Here is a 14,155-nt window from a genome sequence, read left to right on the forward strand (position 1 = left end):
ATACAATAATATTGTATTCAAATAATCGTAAAATCTTTATTATATTTTTTATGTAAAAAAATCAAAAAAAAAAATTAAATAGGTGAATAAAATCTAAACGGCATGGATTTGGGTATAACATTAGTAAGTCACAATAGATGACCAAAGAATTTAAGGTCTTTTTGTAAAAAAACACTAAAATAGATATTTAGATCTTTGTAGCAAGTTAAAATTAAATTCTATATAAATCCTCTTATTCAATTATAAATGAAAAGAGTTACCAAAAAGGTGCTAAAATAATAACTTTAATTTTAAAGCTCTCATATAAATAAGATCTGTATTATAATCTTATAATTGTTTTGTTTTTATTCCTTAATTTTACAAAAAAATCCTTATCGTTTTGTTATGTTTTGTTTTTTCTTATTTTTTTTTTTAAATATTTTGTCTTGGTCACGTTCGGTTGAAATTTTAAATTAGTTATAATGACGAATTTATTTTCATTTTTAAAATATTTTTGTTACCAAAATAGTTTGTAATCTAAAATAGGTTGTATTAGTTTTATAAGTTTATAATCATTAATAATTCTGTACTAAATTTTTTAGAAAAACCAATACTTAAATTGTCTTTTTAAATTTGTTTCATGTGTTTTTCTTTTTGGAACATTATAAATATTAAGACACTATGTTCTAACAGAAAGTAAAGTTATAAAACTTACCGTCCAATAAAGACTTATTAGTTTTAATATAAAACTTGTATACTTACTTTTTTAAATAAATTTTATATTAGTTAATTTTTCTGGTATTTTATTACTAAGTCCTTTACAGAAAGCTAAAGTGTAACTATGAACGTTGAAGTTAATAGTGGTTCATTTTTTAGATCTGATAATTGCACTGTAAATGTGTCTTAATTTAGTAGAAAAACTAAGATGGACAGTTGCTTTTGAAAACTTGTTGCCATGGTGACAAAAGTTACGTACAGTGTTGAGAAGTCTTGATCGTTGGTTATTAAATAAAACAGTCATTTCTTTTTTAAATTATTGTATTAATAAATAATGGTAGTTCTATTTACATGACACATTCTTTTGTTTTGGCAGAAGACAATAAAATATCGTTACACAAACAGTTTTCTTCTTAACTCAAACATATAACGAACGCCGCGTTTGAGACACAATTTCTTAAAAAATAACTTTCACACGCACATGTGAATTATAACGCGCAAACTATGTCAGTGAAAAGGACAACGTTTTTTGGTTACAATATTCTCACAATACTGGTCGTTTTTGGCTTTATAGTTTCAGCTTAATAAAATAACAGCAAAGGAACAACGGCACAGACTCTAGGTTACTTACAACAGATGAAAAAATATTAAAAAAATAATATAAATTTTATCTGTGCCGCGAAATGTCCGGGCACACTGAACAAGGACACAAGCAGACAAGCACACGTGAGTTTACGCTTATATCACAGGTTTCTAGTGTGACCTAATTGATACTTTCTCTCATATAATCCAATTAACGTGAGATTAATATTCATCTACATTTTTAAAATTTTACTCACAAAACATACATTCGTACAAACGACGCTGAATATAAATTATATTTAATATTTGACATTAAATTCATCAACATCTAACAGTCTTTCGATCAGTGAATAAAAACGCGCAGTAACTATTTATTATATGATATTTTCCGTATTTCTAATTTTATTCTAATTTGTTTGTTTTCATAACGTCGTCTGTACGAATACTGTTATCTACAATAATACAAATGCAATTTAAACGGATCGAAGTTATTTCTCACAATATCAACCTCGAGGCAACTATTCACAACACGTAAAACGATTTAACCCTCAATTACAAAATGTTTTTTATTTTATTAAATTTCTAAACGTGAAAAAATTCGCCGACATAATAGTCCGTATACAATTTAAAATATGTTTTTTAACCTGCTTCGTACATCGCTGCTTGCTGGCACGTACTTGTACAAAATACGATTCATGAAAACGATATTGATATGTCTTGTCACACAAACACAATGCTCTGACAACTAAATGTAACCATGAGTTTCCACTACCCGAACACCTGAACATAAACATATTCTGATGACAATGTTTTTGTACATGTGTTTCACCAGTGAAAGCCAACGGTTACGAGCGACGGCTACGTATGGCAAGAGGGGCACACAGATAACGTACACAAATAATATCAGATTAAATTTAGGCGATAAGAGACAGTTCGAATATTTAAGCGACATAAGATCGACGATATTCCGCACCATTCGTTATTTTTTTTTAATTCAACTTCTACATAATAATGTACATAGACCCGACGTCTATTATTGCTTAGTTTTTAAAAGTTTTGCTCTCAAAACTTCACCTATAAGTAATTTCACATTCGTCCCAATAAATACGTACACGTAAAAAATATAAACTATATGAATAGTTTAATCTTTAAAACAAACTTCTCTTAGCCTAATTATATATTAATAACTATTCGTCAGTATGATTTTATTCATCTTTCAATAATATGCCTACTTTATAATCTTTCCAAGCGCCTGTTTTACGCAATACTTATCTTATAATTGTATTTTTTTATTTCATATTTTTCTTTAAATTATTGAACATAATTTCATTAAAATTATTAGTGACTAAACAATAGGGATATTTCATAAAATGCACACACGTTTATGAACTAAGGACATAATTTAACAGGTTGTAAATTCGCATCGTTATCAGATGGCGCTGTCGGTAGCGCAGGCACTGGAGGAAAGTAAAGGAGGCTTGAACATGTCAACACAACTTAAATATCGAGCCGTAAAGCAAATATATTTATTATTAAAATCTACCGTAACACTAAATTATTACAAAGAAAATCATTTCATAAAGGATCAAGTAATACAATATAAATAAGTTAAATATTCTAAAAAGTTAAAAATACACACATCTTAAAACTAATAGAAAAGCACTCAATTACGTTTGTTGTAAAATGCATGACGCGTTTTCGCCATGATTCCACTTATAATATTAAATTTAAAATAAAATGCCAAAACAAACTCCAAATAGACAGAGGATGGTTTCACAATAATGTAAAATAATAAATAAACAAACAAAGGTACAAAAATATCATTAGACACCGCGGTCTCCGCCCGTCCCCATCGGGCTCGAGCCTCTCTTTCCCACAAATGGTGATGTTTTGTACTTTTGCTCTGAACAAGGTATACATGTATTGTTAGTAGTTTATGAGATCAATGCGTCGCACTAAATATTTATTCATAAAGCGCTTAATTAAAAAAACACGACAAAATATCCAGAATAAACATACAATGCATCTATTTTATACAAAATGTATTTGTAAAACTAAATCCATGGAGGTCGACTCGATATTGGTAAAATTAAATAGCACATGAATGTACAAACAAAAGAACTACAAGGATACGGTCTCTTATCTCATACAATAGACACTATCGTAGTAACGTAAGACTAGTTGAAATGCGATAAACACTACTAATTTAAAACTTAAATAACATCTTTGATTAAAACTCACTCGATTCGTCGACAACTTATACTGTAAAAAGGTAGTCAATTCCAATATAAATGAATATTATGATAAGAAGCTCGCAGGACCAGCTCTTTACGCGACAGTAAAAAGTATGACTTAAAAGTTCCAATAAAAACCACTTAGTAATAAGTTATTTTACGACGTGGTCATCTTTTACATTTTATATCCATAAAGATATATTCCTAATTGTCATCAGTATAGTATCATAAGTAGTCAGTGGCCGTATATTCGTTTAACCAAGGCTTGGGATGAAATTAGTTGATTCAAACGAATTTTGATGGCTTCGGTAGAACCCTAGAAGTTAGGTCGACAATGCTAAGTTGCGACGTGACGCGGCCTGCGTCAGGTGGCTGACTCTTGGTAGGGGCCCGTCACAGTGCAGGGGTGCATTGGGAATAGCGTCGTCCATGACATTGTGGTGTGAGTATCTGTACGTAGCATGATCTGCCCGCTTTTCTTGGCAGCGGTAGTAGCTTCGACCAGCGCTGCCAAGGAACTGTATCCTCCAGGGATAGCGTCCTCATTATTCTTAAATTTTTCTGGGCCCGGCGTTTGCCTCTGCTCGGGTCCTGGTGTGGACGCAGGCGAAGCGGAATTTGAATTCGGACCCGGCGTTCCCGGTGTTGCCGGATTTAAACCAAGCTTCTTCAACCTCATTTTTTCTTCCCATTCTTCTAGACCATGCTTGGGTCTGTTCAGATTTCTATGCTGATAAAAAACCAAAGATATTCTAGTCGGGTTTACTCTATTAGGGCTTTTAACAGCAGTCGTCGAGTGCATTTCGTGTTTCGCACATTCAAATAGTACGCTTCCGTGGCCCAAAGCAATCGCCACGCCACCCATTTGACTATCTTTAAAACATTCCAGATTGTCGGTGACTTCTGTTACTTCTCCGATGGGCTCAGCTTTTGGTGGTTCTGGTGGATACGGAATAGAAAAAGGTGGTGGATACAGGCACCAATTAGGCGAAGACTGACACCAATTTGGGCTTGGGTTCTGATAAAAGTTGGGAGTAAAATTTGGGTTGTACTGGTAGCCATAGGAGTTGTAACAATGAGAATTTCTGATCAATTCTTCCCTTTTATATTTTTCAGCATTGTAATATGCTAGACTATTGTAATCGTTATATGAATTTTCATACGGATTAAAATGACCATACGGGCTTGGAGGAAATGGGTACGCATTTGTCATCTGTGGGTAGTTACTGTATGGTACGGATGTTTGGTTTCCAAAATTATTCTGGCTTATAGGATGGAAGTTCCCAGTAAACTCTTGGGCGGGTTTATTTGATGGTCCCATACTTTGATTCATGTCTTCGTGGTTAATGGTGAAATTCCCTTGCGAGGTGGGTGGCTGGGATATTGTATTGGTTCTGTTATCATAAGGACTTCTATGTTCATACCCTTGGCTAAAATGTGGCTTATCTGATGGTGGATATGGCTTTAGGAACGTTGAATTTTCTACGCCAGCTAATGGGTTGACCAGCTGGGATCGTGATGGTGGTCTTGCTTTTGGTACTCTAAATAAAGAGTTGTCACTTTCGGCGTTAGATGCTTCTTTTGGTTTCAAGGGATCCCAGTTTTTAGAATCTGGTGATTTCCAAACGCTTTTTCTTGCATCGGGCGAAATTAATGTGTCATTGCTTGGCGACTTTAATTCAGGAATTTGTGAAGGAGCGGGAGATGCTGGAGTACTTTGTGACTTCTGTGATATCTCCGTCAGGCGTGGCGAGTTAGGCATATCGAATTCCGGCATCTTGTTTGCAATATTGCTAATGAGACTTTGCTTATCGTTTTCAGATGTGTTTTTCTGTGACATTTGATCCGGATTCGTTTCACTTCGATTTGAGTCGGGGCTAAAATTGTTAGCTGGACCGTTAAGATGCGCCGTGGTTGAATCGGGATCCTCTTTTACTACATTGTTAAACATTTCTGCGTTAGCAAAATCAGGCCACTGATTCGCGGGTTGTACTTGTTCTTGATTGGTATTGAATGGTTGATCTCTCTTCTGCAAGCCAGAGGCAAAACTCGGAAGTTGATTGGGGTTTGGGTTCTGACAAGTATTTTCTACTAGAGGAGACACATTATTAGGATTGTACATGCTGTTCTGGTGATGTAAATTGTAGCTTTGATCATAAGGATTGTAAGGAGAATCTAGAACTGTACTAGAGATTTGATTACTTTGTAATTGGGCATCAGTAAAATTGTCGATCATCGACGCCATGTCTAGCAACGCAGGATTTGATAAATTAGGGTTGATTAGACCGGAGGAATTGTTGTGCATATTTGGATTAACAAATGCCGAGTTATATGGCGAATTATTATTGAAAGGTAGATTCGGTTGGTTCATAGCTGGAGTGCTGGCTCGGGGTGACGCGCTGCTCTGGCTTTTAGGACTTGCGTTATTTCTATTATCGTTAGGTTGCGGTGTCCTCGGTGCAGCAGTGTTCTGCTGTTGCTTCTTCTGGTTGTTAGAATTCTGCTGGGACCCAGTGTTTGCGGTAGAGTTAGCGCTGTCTGAGTTTTCTTCATCTTTTCGCTTCTTACCGTGTCGTCTACACGGTTGTAATGGCACGGAACGGACTCTCACTTCCATTGGAAACCTGAAAAGGGTGATGAAATATAAGTAAATTTGCTGATTCGAACATCAAAATTACCATTTAATTACTAAATCGATGAAAAGCCGGTACATACTTGTCAAGTATCTGTAGCGCGCCGCTGCGCACCTTGTCCTCTTGTCCATCGACGGAGCCGAACTCGTCGGTGTTGTCAAGCACGTAGAGCGGCAGCACGTGCAGCTGCTCATGCTCCGCGCGCGCAGGCCCGCGGTGCCGCGCCAACGTCACCACCGCCGTGCAGCCGTTGTGCATGTTGTGCAGGTCGCGGTGCGCGTGCGCGCAGAAGTCTATGCACGCTGTCACACCTGGATGCAAGAAATAAATAATATTAGATTATTATAGTATATGAATAACGCAACTGATTAATGTTTCTTGAATATCAACTTGAAACATTTATATGAATTGCACAAACATTTTATCCGTAAATGATACAATACAAACCGGAAAATGGTCGTCCAGGCTTAAATCCCAGGCGGCAGTCGGAAGCTTCTTTTTCAAACTGGCACTGGTTCTCAAATGACTTGGGAGCGAGGTTCATGTATAGCGGACTCAGTAGAGTTGCGAGAACGTTCATTCTTTCTTCTATTTCTGCCTCTTCGGTTTTGACGGACAGACGAAATTTGCGCACGGTCTTGGATCTTGCGTATTTGCAGCCATTGTAGTACATCGACCATGAACAGCCAAAACTGTATGATGCGCCGCAAGTCTCTGGGTCCAGCCCTGGAATTAAGCATTGCGTAAGATGAGTAAAGACGTCTTATCCTAAATTTTTAAGTTCTGATCATCATTAAATACAATTCAGTTACCTTGACAGGCGCAGGTTCTATTTTCATTGGTAGCACAGCGCCTTGTGGTTGGCAGGCCGTACCGGTTGAGCTTGTGTGAGAGCAGCGTGTAGTCGAGGTCGGCCTCTGACTGCGGGATGCCGTCCCAGGCCACCAGGCACACCACGATCCATGCCGAGCTGCACCTGTGCCCGTTTCGGCATTTCACTACCACCAGCACTTTCTCCGTGTAGTTGGCACGTCTGATTATCTGTAGGACAAATTTTGGGGTTACATCGGTATAAGTATTAAATATATTAACTGCAGCACGTTGTTGAGCTTTGGCTTTAACTCAAAATTATAATTAAAAAGTTAGGGAAAACTGAACGTGTTAGTTTTATGTTATCAGATGAAAAATAATTACAATTATCGTACCAAAAATAATTCATAATCCAAATTCTTGGGATCCATACACTCACCCACTTTGCCATCGGGCATCCTTGAGCAGTTTTGCCCTCCTTGCCAGTGTAACAGATCTTTTCTATCCTCAATTCTTTTCCAGATAATCCTGTCCTCGTTTCTAACTCTTTTCTTAATTCTACTAAGCTAGAGGCTGCTCCTGGAAAATGGTGTACAATTTATTTTTTCAAACTTAATAATTACTCCATGTCAGATATATAATTTACACATATAATAATTAAATTCATATATTTTATTAATCATTTATATTTAATAAACAAATTTTTATTTAAGTTTAATAAACAAATTTAATTTAACTATTAAGCTCAGATAAAACAACATTTTAATATGAAAGAATAAAAATAAAATTAAAGAAAATATTTCATAAGAACACTTACCTAAATGAGTGTAATAGCTGCCTGGTTCCGGAGGATTTTTATCAGCCGGGAAACAATTACAGTCAGGCACCTCAGTCCTCGAACTATTTCTTAGTTTTTCCAAGTTCTCGAGATATTCTTTAGAATAATTAAATTGATTTTCTTTAGGCTTAGCGGTATTATCCGGTATAGGCGTACCAGGCTTAGAGGGATTCTTGGAATCTGATTTTTCTGTTGAATCAGGATCGTCTTCTAATATTTCATCTTTGGTTTGTAATCCTGGACAAGCTCCATCTCTTAAGTGTTCGGGGGGTGGTTTCCTAGTTGAACCCTGACGACAGCAAGAGTAACCAATTTCGTTCCTAATCGCCACTGGTCCTCCATCCCCAGGAAACATATAAGGCTCGTTCTTCGGAGGTCCATAATTTATGTTTTTGTAAATTTTATGGCCCGGGGGTGAATGCTCCGATTTGATTTGCTCAATGTAAAATGGTGGTTTGGGATCAATTGATGTATTTATTCCAGCATTGCCCAGATTGTTAAAGGTTTTATGAGCCTTTTGTTCGTAATTCTTGTTATATCTTTGAAAACCTATAGTTTCTTGGTCGCGAGGAATTTGAGCAAAATTTTCATGATTTTCTTGCCTATGTTCAAATCCATAGTTCTGGAAGTTCTGATAGGTTTGTTGTTTTGGGCCAAAATTTTCTTGTTTTATGGTAGATATTGGTGGTAGCACCGTATTTTGATTGGCCTTAGCCAAAGTCCCGTTAGGAAACTCTTTATAAGTATTATTTAAGATTACCTCATTCGGCTTTTTGTACGTATTTTGACAGGAAGTTCTTACTGTCTCAGTTTTTATTCGTTCTTCTTTCTTATACTGATAATTATCAGGGAATTCTAACTTAGGAATTAAAGGCGCATTAGGATGCCTGAATTTTGCATCATAAGCTTCTCTTTCAAAATGCTTCTTTTGTGCGCTTATGTCCCGAGCTGAGGTTTGTTGGTTTATTTCAGATACTGGTCCTATGAGCATTTTAGATTGGAAATCTTTACTGTCTTGTTGCGCAAAACTTAAATTGTCGCTACAGAAAACTTCGGGAAACTTTTGGGAATCGACTGTGGGTGTAAGATTTGAGTAAACATTATATTGACCTCTCATATCGGAATAAGAGGGCAATTTTTGTGCTTTGGATGCATTAACTGATGGATAATTTTTGTCATAACTACGCGGAACATCCGTCCCGCCCTCCCATACATGGTGGCCACCACCTCCGAACTCGCTCACACTATAAGCATGAGCTCCGTGGGAATAATTACCAGCTGCAGAATAAGCCTGCTCGCCTATACGGTAATTATCTCGGAGATGGTGGCTATACGATAAAAAATGACCGGTAGTATTTTTATCGTCATTGGTGGAAATTCCACCTTTTCTGTCGTCAAGCCCTCTAGGTGGACCTTCGCCAGGATCACCTTTGTCCGGGGGAGTGTTTGTACCGTCCCGGGTATGGCTCTGTTTATTTAATATCATAGTTTTCAGTCTCGAGTTTAAGTTTACCCTGTCCGACTGCGAAAACATTTGTTGTTCAGACTCATCTTGTCGTGATTGCTGTAATTGTTGATTCTGCATTTGTTGATTTTGATGATTCTGCATTTGAATCTGTTGATTTTGCAATTGTTGCTGTTGACTTTGTTGATGATGATTTAATTGTTGGTTAATCTGTTGATTCTGCATTTGTTGTTGATTTTGCATCTGTTGCTGATTCTGCATTTGTTGCTGATTCTGTATTTGTTGCTGATTCTGCATCTGCTGTTGATTTTGCATTTGCTGCTGACTTTGCATTTGCTGTTGATTCTGCATTTGCTGTTGGTTTTGCATTTGCTGTTGAGTCTGCAGTTGCTGTTGGTTTTGCATTTGCTGCTGATTTTGTAATTGTTGCTGATTTTGAATTTGATGTTGGTTCTGCATTTGTTGGTTTTGAATTCTTTGGTTATGCTGCCACTGGCGTTGTTGCCAGTCATTTTGGTTTTGTGCTTGGTTGTTTTCCCTATACTGTCCGCTATTGTAGGCGCCCGAATACCCGCTACAGTCGAGTGAAGCTCGCGGACCGTTGCTCCCCTGCAGGTATCCAGGCTCGGCGTTTCCCGAATGCTGTCCATTTGTTCCATTTTGCTCCTGTCTGTCTCCATCATTGTTAGAATCTCCTGTTGTGCCATCAGCGCTGTTATAGTCCTCCGCATGTTCTGTTGCGTACTCAGTGCGTTCGTAATTCGGTTGACTCACCGTATAAACGGATGCTGCCGTTGTCGGAACTGAGCTTTGGTATGAAACGGCTGAGGCGGGTCGGGAATCGCTGCCACTAGTAACACCGGGAGTGGCAGCTTGAGCATACTGCTGCTGGTATTCTGTAGTATAATGTGGAGCTCGCGGCGATGGCACAGGGGTATATGCTCCGCGATTAGATGGGGGTCTTTGTGCTGGCACAGCCTGGACTCCAGCCTGATAATAAGTGTTATTAGTGACATCAAAGGTTGTCGCAACATTCTGGACGGTGTAGGTAGTGTTTGCTTGGTAGTGTGGTGACGTGGCATAAGGTGTATGGGCACCTTGGTAATCTAACGTAGTTTGACCCGTTTGAGTGGGAATTTGCTGTATGAATTGATTTTGCCAACCTGAAAATAAGAAAATAACAATTAAATAATTTCAATAAAGGTTATCATTAAATAGTATTTTTATTATTTTCTGTAAATTTCTTTCATTTCAAAGAGCATAAAATTTTACTGTACCTTGTGATGGGTCTGTTTGCCACGTTGTTGGGAATCTATTAGGATCTCCGGCGTAGAATGGCATCGGAGCCTGCAACGATAACAAAACAAACTATAAACAATTAAGATTCTTATTTTGTATAGGTAGATATATTCTTATATTACTTTACAAATTAAAATAACAATATAAAAACGTGTATGACTAATGCGACCTCTATAGAGCCATCAAAAATAGTTAAACAAGTCGTAACACTTCAATGTCGGTCGTAAAATAGTTAATTAGTAGGTGTTAACTCTGAGAGTGACGATGTTTTGTTATCTAGAAGTCACCGTAGTCCGCAACATGGCTGGCTGCGAGCAGAGTTATCGTGTTGTCCGAGGTCGGTAACGTAGTAAATAATAAATACTGTAAAGTACAGTAGAAGATGAAAAGAAGAATATGTCTTTCGCTAAAAAAAAAAAACACTAAAAAGAACTCTATCGATGTTATGTTCTTAAAAGTTCCGAAATAGAATTTCAATGTTAAGTGTACGACATGAAGTAAAAATATTTTCAAGATCGCATTAGAGAAGTATAAAAAATATAATAAAACATACAACATCTGTAATAATAATTCAAAACATAATTAAATACCGCATTTTTCCTCATTGCTGCCGTGTAATTTTATTTCTAAAATTCAGTTTATCCGAAAAGTTTGACATTCTTTTAACATTCTCAAGGCCTTCAGAAAAGGTGTTCAAATTAATACATGCTTGTGTTATACTTAGAAAATGAGTTTTCAAAGACGACGTAATTAAAATAAACTCTCCACAAATATGAGGGTTTCAAGTTTCAATCTAAAAGGCAGGTATGAGGTTTTTATATTTATTCATAGGAAGGAAAACTTAAAATATGAAGTATACGCTGTGCCAAAAAAAACTTCACAGAAACTTTGACTTATCAAAAAAGTAATAATTGTTTAGTATGTTTACGTTTTGAAGCATTATTCCAAACATCGGTATTTGAGGGTTCCAGGATCAATTCTAAGTAAACACAAAAAAATTGGTAAAAAAAAATACGTGAACAATCATCATTTGTATCTTCACCAGTGGAATCAAAAGCCGTAAATATTATTTTCTATTAGTTTAAGAGGCGTTTTCATTTGAACATTTTAAGGTTTTAATTTATGCGTGTAACGAGACATTAGAAGCTTGGCTGAAATTTCATTAGGAGAGCGACGCGAGCTTATAATTAAAACTTATACACGTCTCGTAAATTACTTTATTATTTATCTACGTGTATGTAATTACAAATGTTTTGTTTATCGCGTGTTCTGTAGCTACGCATTAAAAATGTATACAATATACACGTGCATTAACCAACGTCTCTGGACGTTAAAATTCGAAATTTAAATAAACCTCAATTACCTTTTAATCATAACATTTACTTTTTTAAACACAGTAAGAGTTAAGCAGTTTTTCTTTGATAATTAATTTATTTTAATACTTGCTGTTGCCCGGGACATTGTCAGGGTGGATGTAAAAAAAAGTATTCTATGTGTTCTTCCAGACTATGCAATGTACATGTATGCCAAATTTCATCGACATCCGTTGAGCCGTTCTGGAGATACGTTCAAAGAAACATCCATCTAAAAATTCGCATTTATAATATTACTATAACTGTTGGCAATCATTTATTACTAAGTAAACTAAAACTAATACTAAATTAAGTAAAGTATTTTTTTAATGTACAGTTCGGTTGTTCAGTTAAAACTGAAGATGTGTAGCAGGCTTAAGGAAAAAGAAATCAGATAAGATGTATATTCGAATTAAGCCTTGATATCTTGAGTGTTTTTGTTTTAAAATCCTTGTTACACTAATATGTTCAATTTTAAAACATTTGTGCAAAACGTTGGGTAATGTTTCGCAAAATGAAATAAACGGCTCGTAGCGACAATCAGGGAACTATAAATTCTTGAACCAGCGCGGGAATGGGCCAAGTTGGACGTTGAAGCAAAAAAACTAGGAAACTTCGTACATTCTGTGTGACCAACATTAATTACTTTAGTGTTTTGTTAAAATATAATATGAACATAGTTTAGTATAAAATACATTGGAGAATACGGGATTTAAAAACAAATAGAATTTAACAGCTAACATATTTGGAGTGATTGAAATTTGTAACCAAATATATACAATCGGTTTCATATAATTTTTTTTCAATGTATAACTTGACAATTTTTTGTAAGGTTCAATTTTAAAATTAAATATATTGTAAAACAATTTACAATTTCGCAAACGGTCATAAGCTTATTTTGTAAGGAAACAAATTATGCGACGCTATGCGACATCAAAGTTGATTCCGCTAAGAAACAAACACAATTATACGGAGAAAACTCCATTATAATTATCAAAACCGTCTCTCGACAATATTTTATTTTGAACAAGAACGTAATATGGCGAAGATAAATAAATTTAACAAATTCAGAATAGACGTCGCGTTTAATTTATCTACAAGAATTTAATTTTCAATTTAATTAACTTTCCGTCTATCGGGAAAGCTGTAAAACTAAATGCTTTTGAATGGAAATGTGTATTAGAAATGTAACATTTTACTTCAAAAGTAAATGATGATGACGTCAGTGACGACTAATTAATACTTAACATTTGAACTGACAATGAAGATAAAAAAAATCCTTTGCCACCTTTTAATATAAAAAATATACTTTTTTATACGTTTATTCAAAACCCATTTATGTTTAAATTTATTCACTTTACGATATTTTTTATTGAATAATTAGCTCATTTTAACACCAATAAAAACACTGTTTGTATAACTTCGTTAATCTTAGTATGTTATATAACAATAATATAATTTGTGTTTGTTTTTCAAGAACTCACAAGAAATGAGTCAGTATAAAAGGGTCTAGAACATGGACAATGTTTACCTCAGTCAGGACCCGGGGGTTATCGTGCAATAAATTATTACATCCGCTCATAAACATCTGCAAATGATTTGTTACATCAACGCTCTTGAAAGATACTACGACTGGCAACATTGTATCATTCATTTAGCTTGTAATATCTATTTAACGAGTAAAAGTACTTAATCCTAAAGCGCTTTAAGAGCTTTTTTTAAGAGGTTTTTACATTTTAATTTAACATATAAGATTTACAAGCTTTGTTTTGTAATTTAACTAGCAAAGTAATAAAAACAATAAACATAAATTAAACGGTAACAAGGGGTCTTAACGGAAAGCGGATTAAGTTCCTTACAAGATAATCTTTTATTCATATTAACCTTGTTCCTAATCGGTTAATCTTTTAATTGTATTTTCAGTCATTACAACAAAGTGGATTGTTTGGTAGAGTTAATAGAAATTAAGGAAAGTCATATTGACAAACGGCATGCCACAAATCAATTTTATAATACTTTAACTTCTACTTGAAATGTTTTTAAACTAGTACGACTTGGGGCTCATCAAGAAAAGGATATGACGCAGTAGTGCTGGCCTAGGCGGGGACACTGCCGCGCCTCTACATACTCCTTCCTTATTGGTGCTAACCTACGTTGCTGAAATTAGCCACGTTTTTGTATATGTTATTCTGGTGTTCTGGACGGTGCTGCCTATTTGAAGTTGACGACATACTAATTACGCTATT

General features: G+C 35.5%; 1 protein-coding gene across 1 annotated transcript in view; it reads right to left on the reverse strand.

Annotated features, from left to right (window-relative positions):
- Nucleotides 1-2,897: 2,897 nt before the first annotated feature.
- The window catches only part of LOC106710979 (DNA N6-methyl adenine demethylase), a 37,172-nt gene continuing 25,914 nt past the window's right edge, over nt 2,898-14,155 (reverse strand). Inside the window, exons 4-10 of the mRNA XM_014503180.2 lie at nt 10,536-10,605; nt 7,773-10,421; nt 7,395-7,534; nt 6,958-7,186; nt 6,593-6,871; nt 6,228-6,456; nt 2,898-6,136 (exon numbers count right to left, since the gene is read on the reverse strand). Coding sequence (XP_014358666.2) covers nt 3,877-6,136; nt 6,228-6,456; nt 6,593-6,871; nt 6,958-7,186; nt 7,395-7,534; nt 7,773-10,421; nt 10,536-10,605 — 5,856 coding nt within the window. The 3' untranslated portion in view covers nt 2,898-3,876. The remainder of the gene's footprint in view (nt 6,137-6,227; nt 6,457-6,592; nt 6,872-6,957; nt 7,187-7,394; nt 7,535-7,772; nt 10,422-10,535; nt 10,606-14,155) is intronic.

Source organism: Papilio machaon, chromosome 6 (assembly GCF_912999745.1).
Source record: "Papilio machaon chromosome 6, ilPapMach1.1, whole genome shotgun sequence".
Classification (NCBI taxonomy): domain Eukaryota; kingdom Metazoa; phylum Arthropoda; class Insecta; order Lepidoptera; family Papilionidae; genus Papilio; species Papilio machaon.